Below are 9938 nucleotides of genomic sequence, written 5' to 3'. Positions count from 1 at the left end.
GCCCTGCACCGCTCCAGGAAGCGCTGCGGCCCCTGGGGGAGGGGGGGCGGAGGGCTCCGCATGCGCTGCCCTTGCTGCGCCTCCAGGTACCTCCCCCGAAGCTCCCATTGGCGCGGTTCCCTGCCAATGGGAGCTGAGGGGGGCGGTGCCTGGAGGCAACGCACAGAGCCCTGGGCCCCCCACCCCCATCCGGGGGCCGCAGGGAAGTGGTGCCGGCCGCTTCTAGCGGTGCGGGGCCCGCGGCGCCACGGGGCGCAGTCCCGCGGGCCAGATCCAAAGCCCTGAGGGGCCGGATCCGGCCTGCGGGCCGTAGTTTGCCTACCCCTGGTTTAGGATTTGCTAGATCAGCAATAACTGTGTCTTTGATAGTCCAGTGAATGTAGAGATACTTTTAACAGTTACAGTGCAGGCCTCGAAGATGCCCCTTATAGTTGTATACCAAATGGAATTTGTGCCCGTCAGTCAGAATGGTTGATCCTTGCTGATGGTTTTTAAGAAATCAGATTATTCATAATAGTTTTTATATTTTAAACATGTTTATGGCTGAAATACACAATAAGTTATATAAAGTGTATATAGTAAACAACTGTTGGTGGAGTTAACCACCATTTACCTAATAAAATGTTTAAATCTATAAAAGTTATTTTGATATAAGAGAAATTGGATACTTGCAATTGAACAGTAACACGTTTATTCTTTCCTGATTAATATTTGACATGTCATCTTGCACAAATGCCATAAATTTTATGTGAGCAGAAGAACCACGATTCTCAAGGCATAAGTAACTAGCAACTGTTATTAAGCCCAATAATGATCCATTAATATAGTTTTTTGGCATTTGACATTTAACAATACAACCTGCCTGTGGATATTTGGTTATTAAATTGTCTCAAGTAGGCTGCTAAAATTTTAAGATATGTACCAAGCATGCATGAAGTATTTCAGCCTGATCTGTCAGTGGGCAGCTGTCAGTAAGACTTGCACGGGAAGTTGGCAGATATTTTTTACTAGCTGTTTTTGAGTTACTCGTGTGCAGAAACCTCCAATCTGTAAATGCCAGAAGTATTTTCTCTTAACTCAAATGGCTGAAGAGATTTGCCTCAAACTTTTCAAGAAAATAAATGCTTTTGGGCAGAGACCAAGCATGGAAAGTTTCAGCCCCAAAGGACAATATTTTAGAATGTTTTGCATGTGAAAGCAAGTTTATAAAGAGACTCAGTTTAACCTTAACTGTAGCTTTCACTATGTTGGAAGCCACAATTAAAGGAGCTCACTTAAACATGAGGAAAGCAGAGGAATTGACAAGTAAAGTTAACAGCTTGGACTGAAACAACATCCTTAATTTAGACCATTTAACATTTTTTTTTCTTTTGAACTATAGTGTGAATTGAGTCAGAGTCCAGATTCTTGGCCTGAATTCTGTCAGACCATTTAATAGGACTTTTTGTGGTTTAACCTTTTGTATAGTATTAGTGCTGGTAGTGATGTGATTGTTTAGGGAGAGCATGTTTCTCTCAGCCATAGGCATTCCATTGCAAATTAACTGCTGCTGTACCATGTAATATTTGTATTCACTCTGAAATGAGCATGGTGAGTAAATGATGAGAGAGTTGGTAACAAGGCTTCTAAATTGGATGTAGGACAAAACTAAGGGCCAGATCGTCAGATGTGTTAGTGCAGCGTTGTGCTCCTTTGACTGTGCAAAGCTGCATTAAGGCTTACTTACCTGACCCCCAGAGGATCACCCCTGTATGCAAGCATCCTTAGGTGGCATGGAGCTGCTGTATAGGCTCCTACACCACAACTCTCTTGTCAGGCTCCTTGCATAAGCTAGGGTATCCCTATGCCCAGGCAGTCCTTTACTACCAGAACTGCTGGGGCTATAGACAGCTGATGAAACTTTCTGCTAAAAGCAATCTAAAGGTTGCTGTGTTGCACTGACCAGCCCAGCTCAAATTGGTCCAAGATCAGGAGACAATAAAGGTGGTTTATAGGTTCTGCTGCACCGAACAGTCTGGCTGCAGCTCAGTATCTTTGCCTTGGTTTCTAATCCACAGAAGCCTTACAGCAGGTTGAAGTTATGTAATGAAGAAGGACTATATAAGGATCCACCTTGTCTCTCTGTATAAGGACCTGGTCATTATAAAACTTCCTTCTCGTCTGATTGAGAGAAATATCAGGTTTGATGCTAATCACTTCTGCCATTTTAAAGATAACCTGTTTGTCTCTGTATTAAATCAGTACTTTACTATGACTGGTCACAGCTGCTGTCCCGTTGAACAGAAATTGCCAAATGTGATCTCCAGTTGCACAAAGTAAATATTTCCCCCTCTTTTCCCACAGGCATTAAACCATTTCAGTGTGACCGTTGTGGGAAAAAGTTCACCCGAGCTTACTCGCTAAAGATGCATCGCCTGAAGCACGAAGGTAAACGCTGTTTCCGGTGCCAGATATGTAGTGCCACTTTCACTTCCTTCGGGGAATATAAACACCACATGCGGGTTTCCCGGCATATTATCCGCAAGCCTCGGATTTACGAGTGCAAAACATGTGGCGCCATGTTCACCAACTCTGGAAATTTAATCGTTCACCTGAGGAGTCTGAACCATGAAGCGTCAGAGCTAGCAAACTACTTCCAGAGCAGGTGAGGTCCACAACAAAAACCTAACAGGGGAAACTTGCTTTTTCTAAATCATCTCTTCCTGCTTTCAGGGCAGCCTGCTGTTCCTCTCATCAGGTTGCCAGCTAATTGCAGTCACGTTCATTCTTGCACTACTATCTGTAATCTCTGATCTGCTTTTTAGTGTGTATAAACTGTATAATAAGGCATTGAAGAATCCAGTAGTATGGAAAGATGACTTCTTAGTGACTAGGCTACTTCTCTTTCCACTAGTATCTAAAAGCACGTTAATAGTGCTAAAAATAACATTATATACCACAGTCTGTGAGTTTTTAGGAATTATTTGATGGCTGTATCTGAAAGAGTTTGGACTGTCTGTTTAGATGGGGGGTGGACTCATGACCTGATTTTTTTAAAGTACTTTTTACTGAGGGGAGGATTTTATTATGAGACTGCATGAATCCAGATGATCACATCTTCATTCTCATTTTTAGGTTTATTTTACTGCTAAATGATGAAATTTTAAAATTTCCAACCTGTTAATCACACAGGCCTACTGCACATTTCTTGTTAATCAGGTAGTAAAGAATTGGCTTAACATACAAAAACATAAAAGCTCTTCAGAAGCCTGTAAATGAGTCTTGAGGAGTCAAAGTAGCACAGTAATATCACACTGATATGGGATAAGTGTTTATAAACAAGAGATTTTTAAATAGAGGGATAAATAAATGAAAGTGAATGAGGGGGACTCTAGAGAGAGGGAGACTTCATTACTGTTAAATATTTAATCTCCTGAGAACAAGTTGCATTTTAAAAAATAAAAATAAAACAAAAGTTCCTTCATTCACGGTAATGCAGATGTGTACATGTAAGTAGGCTGTTTGTTTTAAAAAGTATGAAGCAAACCTGTTGTAAGTTTATTCTTTGCATCATAGCAACTAAAATTCCCCAGCAATAATCTATCAGGTGTTTTCTAGATGTCATATCTTTTTTGTCTTATGAAAGGTTTCAACATTTTGTTTGGTGGTTAGTTCTACACCACTTGTATAAAGAATTCCAAAAGAACATAAATCAGGAAATGTTTGCTTGTCAGCTGTCTTTCCCCAAAATTATAGTTTAAAAGTACAAAGTTCAGTACCTTCTGGTGTGTGCAGTTCATTGAGGGTACCACTTGTGCCAGAGGTAGCATGAATATACCACGAGATGATGCGGTTGCTGTGGTAAGCACTCTTTTTTTTGTTGTTGAATACATTAAAGCACACTCATTTTAGTGATTTCCTGGGCATTATTTGATTTTTGAAAATCCAGATTAACATGTTAGCATAGAGCATTTTCCCATTGTTCCTCGATTTGGATTTCCCCTAGATTTGGAAAAGTGCATCCTCTTCTGCAGAAAGAAAAGGGTCATTGAATCTCATATCATTGTTCTAGGAAACTGCTCCCTTTTGAATGGACTACATGGAAAAACCAAAGAGTGCATATACTGGTTTTCATTATGAATATGTCTGGTGCTGGATATTTGCAAAAAAAGTTGATTTTGTATCATGCTCGCACAGAGTAAATCAGGAAATATTGGTAGAATGTGTGAGACCTTTCCTCTGAGCATGTTCAGCCCCCAGTTTCTGAGAATAAGCTATCTAGTTATTGTGACAAAAGAGCCAGGACTAGGTGGCTTGGGAGGAAATGAAATTCAGTCCACTTCTTAGTACAGGGAAACCTGCCAAGAGTGACCACTCATGGGAGTTAGCAAAAATGGTCGCTTGTAAGAAGTGGTCTCTCTTTAAAGTTTGCACACCAGATAGTGGTGGTGTTCCATGACCTCTGCAAGTAGTCACTCATGACAGGCGGTCCCTCTTCAGAGGTCGTCTCTAAGGCAGGTTTTACTGTAATAGGATAGGTGTCAGCATCACAAAAAACATCACAGTTGGCATCCTTATTGATAGTTAAGCAGAGAGGCCAAGGATGGAATGGGCTACTGAAATTGAACTACCCTCTGTCATCTCGAATAGTCCTGTGTCGTTGTTGAGGCACGTTGACAGGGCAACTTGAGGCAAGGCTTACATTGCTGCTGCCTGTGCTCCATCTGCTCTGTGGATAGAGAGCTCTCAATCCAACTTCTTTACCTTTACTTGTTGGAGCAGTGGGTGTCATCTGCAGGTCTGTGCACTGGGTCCTGCGCTAGCACACTTATATATGTTATACCTTTGTCCCCAAGCCTCAGCCCTGCCTCTTTTGTTTCCTTTATCCCTTTTAATTCCCTTTGACTTTGGACCCCTCCCCTTTGAGAGGAAGGTTGTGTATGATTCTCTGGTAGTCCTTGCCCCTCTACAGAGGTTGAATAGACCTGAATTTACCTGCACTAAATTCAGTTCTTAAAAAGACAAAACTCCAGCACTCTCTTTTTTGGCATAGAGGCATTCCGCACCAGGTGGTGATACTGACATCAACTCCCATCCTCAAGAGGCTCAAACCCAGATATGAAGCTACCCCTGAGGAAATATGGCTGCATAAACTATGAAAAATTGATATCCCAGGTCTAGCTTCTCCAAACATGTAAATAAAAACTGAGTTATAACACTTAGTGAAGCATATCATTGTGAAGATTTTAGCCCTATGCTGTGATAATAGTTTCTTTATTCCCTGCGCAATGCAGTAGTTAGCATAGCTGTATCTGATGTTTCTTTGAAAGGTTAACATTCTCTTCTGTCCTTTGCCCCTCTTCTAGTGATTTCCTAGTCCCGGACTACTTAAACCAGGAGCAGGAAGAGACCCTCGGGCAATATGAGCTAGGAGAGCATGGGTTTGAAAGCAACTCCTCTGTCCACATGCCTGTCATTTCGCAGGTCTCGTCGACTCAGAATTGCGAAAGCACTTTCCCCTTGGGGTCTTTGGGTGGGTTGGCAGAGAAAGAGGAAGACATGCCGGAGCAGCCAAAGACTAATGCCAGTGCCGAGGCAACCAGTGATGACCCCCCGAAATCAGAGCTGTCCTCTATTACTATTGAATAATTCATGGTTTGGTTTCATTTTTGTTCTTTGGAAAGTGCCTGTGTTTGGTCCTGTACATTTTAATTTAATTTTTTTAAACAAAAGGAGGGAGATTTCCCTTTTTACTTTGTAAGCTACACTTTAAACAGAAAACTGCAACAGATGTTACATTATTTTTCATGACTGAATGATCAGTTCTGTGAAAATGTTTAAGACTGAATGCACAATAAGGTCCTGTCAGAGCATCATAAAAGCTGTGATGCACTTCTAAAGAAGAAGCAATCGACTGAAATCACTTCAACTTCCTTCTTCCAGAATTAGAACAGCTCATTACATTTCTAATGCTTCTGCAGACCCTCTGGTAAAGGGAGAGAATCAGAAGACACTTTTAAAATGACCAGTACAAGCATGTATGCTCGCAAGTTAATTAATGAGCAGAGTTTTGACTAACTTTGAGTAGATGCGTTAATCCTCTGCTTAAAATATGGCATGTCCTATCTTTGTCCTTACTGTTTTTCAAACTGCTTACTATAACCCTTTTCTTGGAAATCGTAAGCATTTCTGAAATTTAACAGTACCGCCCTTTTAAAAAATGTCTCTTTACAAAAAAAATCTCTGAATCAGTTTTGACAAACTGAGTGATGATGCCATGCCAGGTCCTCCCACTTCTGATATTCCACTCCGTTTAGAAACTGCTCATTCAAATAACCGATCCTGATTTGCTTATATGGGGCGAGACATACACTCAAGGAAAGTATAAATCCATGCAAGCCTGACAAATCTGTCACCACTGTATCTTTCTGAAAAGGAAACCAACTTTAAAAAAAGAAAAAGTGTCCCAGACTAAAATTCTTAAACCTTGGCCAGACTGCTTGCAGTCCTAGTCACTTTCCCCTATCACACATATCACTAATATCCAAAAGCTGGCTAGAGAGAGTTTACAGAGGAAAAAAACAAGTTCTTTTGTGCATTATTGCACACTTTTGTGCTTATACATATGCATGTATGCTTTCTGGGGTTTTTATTAGTCTGTTTTGGACAAAACAACCAATTTATTCTTTTTAGAGGCCAAGTTTCTAACCCAACATGGGGTTGTTTATAAAAACCCTATATAACAATGTTATGTTGTTCCTGTTCCAAAACATTTTAAACCTTTGCCAAGTTAGTTTATTAAAGGCTGTTACTCCAGCTACGTACACAGCTCAAACAAGCAATAAAGTGCAAGATTTGCCATTTCATTTTTTCCAGATTTAGAAAAGGTTGTAAATTTGGGGTATGGGATTTTCAGAGCAGTGATTCTCATTTTGTTGCAGGCAGTTTGGGCTATAGTAAAGCTTAGAAACTTAAATTAGGGATTATATAAATTCTTTGGCTGCTGATGAAATTAACTCTGTTTGATACACAAACAGCTGTGCTCCACAATCCACAGCATGCTGAGAGTTTAAGTATTACCTTACCTTAGTATTCCAAGGGCATGTGTCAGACTCTCTTGGTTTTAGATCTACTTGGTAAACTCATGTCCCTCTGCCTCACACACATTGGATTGAAAGAGAAATATAGAGAAGTGTTTTTAAAAAGGGGAGGGAGAGGAGATGCAGAGCTCAAATAGCAAGACTGATTAGTGTGCAATGACTTCAGCAGTTCTAATGCATCTGTAGAACTATGAAATATCTGCTGATAGCAAATCAGTGTAAAGCTTGTTGCACATTGGTAATATTTTACAAGGCTTCAGTGATAACATACTTACACATTTCTAGTGTTTCTTTAAACAAGTTTTCCCTACCCTGTGTTTATGTAAAAAAACAAACATTAATAAGATTCCGAGTTTTTTCCAAATTACTGAAGCTAAGTTTTTGTTTTTTTTTTTCCCGTCTGATCTGCAGAAAATGTCTCAGCTACAATTCATCTTATATGTCTATCTTGGTCTTTTGTAAAGGGCTTGGAGCAGAATTTTTTTTTTTTTTTTTCCAAAATACTGTACGATAAAATAGGCCAGTATCCATTGAAGGGACTGGATCAGATGACCAGTCCTCTTCCACTTCTGATTTCTATAATTGAGAATCCAGTGAGACAGGACAGTGCCTGTTAAATGTTTCTTCCCTCGCCCCCCCCAGTAGTTCAGGATAAAAGAAGGATCTGGTACTAAACTCTAATTCATGATCCTCTTTCTCTATTACAAAAGCATAAGTCTTCCTTGTACATGACAATTTTTAGTCAGTCATAAGTTAAAAAGCACTTAGGTAGACACACAAACTCAGACTTTACAACTGGCCCAGTGTGTATAATGCACAAAGAATTAACACATCACACATGGATGGACTTATTCCTTCTGCCAAAAAAAGATGGTTTTCACCCAGGACAAGATCTGTCATAACACATAATTTACTGATCATGAGATGTGCAAATGCAGAATACATACACCTAGAATAACTGGTTTTTAGATGACTTAAAATTTTGTCGGAAGGTTAAGTGCTGTCTGAAATGCTGTGGAGAACACATTAAAACTTGGTAGCTACAAGGACTGTATTGTAGCTCTAATCTGTTCTTTGGTTGGTATTTGTAATTGTTTCCTGTGAATATATGTATCCCTTCTCCATAGAGAGGAGTCCAAATGAAATGTAAATCTTGTTTCATTTCTCTTTTCCCTGTCTTTCTGGAAGTGCTCAGTTCTTGGGAGTACATAATGTCCCTCACAGGAGAGATTTAAAATGTTCTAACATTTTACATCAAGCTCTATTGCTGGATATCCAGGTTCTAAACTGAGATAAATGTCTAAGTAAACTGAAAGCAGCATGCCTTAGACTACACTGGGGATTAAACCTGAAACATAGCTTCTTTAAAAGATGTTATCAGAGGAGTTTGATTCCTGGACTGCTTTTTCTAAAAATAGATACAAGGAATTAAGTTATATTTTGGTTAAAAAGTATGTTGTTTAGAATTTCTTTCAAATAGAGGAGGTTCAGTTTACTGAAGCAGTAGTACCTCTTGCAGCAACTGTTGAATTGACAAGTATTCTCCAGATGTATTCACAAAGTGGTTGGAGTGCATTTTCCTTTTGCATAACCTTCTGGTGTACAGAGGACGATCTGTACATTAAGTGGAAAATCCTTCCTTCCCCCACCCACTTATGCAAGAAGTGGGCCCTGACTACCACAGAACATGGATGGTTCTATTTGACAGGGAGCAGGATTCAGGGACATGGATCTGCATTCCCTACATATTGTGTAGGACAGAGCCTCAAGGTGGAGGGGAGAGGGTCACCTCTGGCTCCCCCGACCCACAGAGAGGGGAAGGAGGAGAAGCAGTTGCTTCAGCTGTGTGCTGGCCAATTTGGCCAAGTAATAGTTTCCTTTTGATGCATGCGCACACAGCTCCCATTAATGTCAGTGGTGGGGATACATTCACATTGAGGAGATTAACCTTTCCCCCAGTACTAATTGGAATGTCAGTTTTCTGCAACACAGTTTTATTCTCACAGGTTAAAATTTTTGTGTCCCTGCTGGTTTGTCTTTCTCACTACAATTTGAGTTCAGTTGTCAGGCTAGTAAGTACTGTGGTCAAGTCTCTCATACTGAGAGTTTAGTTGACTAGATCTTTGAAAATGAAAGGTGTGAACTTAAACTTTTAAAAAAAAGTAATAGCTGCCAATGCAGTAAAATATATTTTATGAAACTATGGTCCCTAGGTCCCTTATGGGATAAAATTTTATTGATTTTAAGATATGGCTTTAAGTTTTTATATGTGGGCTTCAGTCACTTCTTGGTTGCTGGTTTTCCCCTCCAGTCCAAAGATTTTAGGGCATGAGAATTTTGCCATCCTCTTTTCAGGGCATACCCTGTAGCATTTTATATGCAATTTGGAGGGGTAGAGGCTTTGTGCACGCTGCCTGGATTGGCTGGCATAGGTAATATGCAGATGTAGGGAGCACCTTCTGTTCCTACTTCATTGTGGGCAGAAAAAAGTACTGGTCTCACCATCAAATATGGGGTCAGACTATGCCTCAACCACATCAGAGGTCACCAGCAGAACACGGTGCAAATTATTCAGAGGGAATAAACCATAAAACGTGAACTTTTTTTAAAAATACAACAATCATTGGTAAAGCTCTGGGTTTTTGTTAACTCAGTGCGTGCTACGACAGTCGTTCAGTATCCTACAGGGCTCACCTACAGATCTGGTTGCACTAAAAAAAAAAGAGTTTCTGGGGCTGCCCTCCTGTGTGGAAACCACAGTCTTCCTGAGGGTTGATAAAGTCCACAGAGGAGATTTCGACTGACCATTTTGTTTAGCTGATGCATGCTTTTGATATTCTGACTATAGCCCTGCCTACA

The 9938-nt window shown here is 40.4% G+C and overlaps 1 protein-coding gene across 1 annotated transcript in view; it reads left to right on the top strand.

Annotated features, from left to right (window-relative positions):
* The window catches only part of ZBTB44 (zinc finger and BTB domain containing 44), a 33459-nt gene extending 23873 nt beyond the window's left edge, over window positions 1-9586 (top strand). The window contains exons 4-5 of the mRNA XM_029912918.1: window positions 2344-2644; window positions 5346-9586. Of these exons, the coding sequence (XP_029768778.1) occupies window positions 2344-2644; window positions 5346-5628 (584 nt within the window). The 3' untranslated portion in view covers window positions 5629-9586. The remainder of the gene's footprint in view (window positions 1-2343; window positions 2645-5345) is intronic.
* The last annotated feature ends 352 nt before the right edge of the window (window positions 9587-9938 follow it).

Source organism: Terrapene carolina, unplaced genomic scaffold, assembly GCF_002925995.2.
Source record: "Terrapene carolina triunguis isolate 2854851 unplaced genomic scaffold, T_m_triunguis-2.0 Scaffold374, whole genome shotgun sequence".
Lineage (NCBI taxonomy): Eukaryota > Metazoa > Chordata > Testudines > Emydidae > Terrapene > Terrapene triunguis.
The sequence above is the reverse complement of the archived record's forward strand: the minus strand, read 5'-3'. Positions and strand labels throughout refer to the sequence as shown.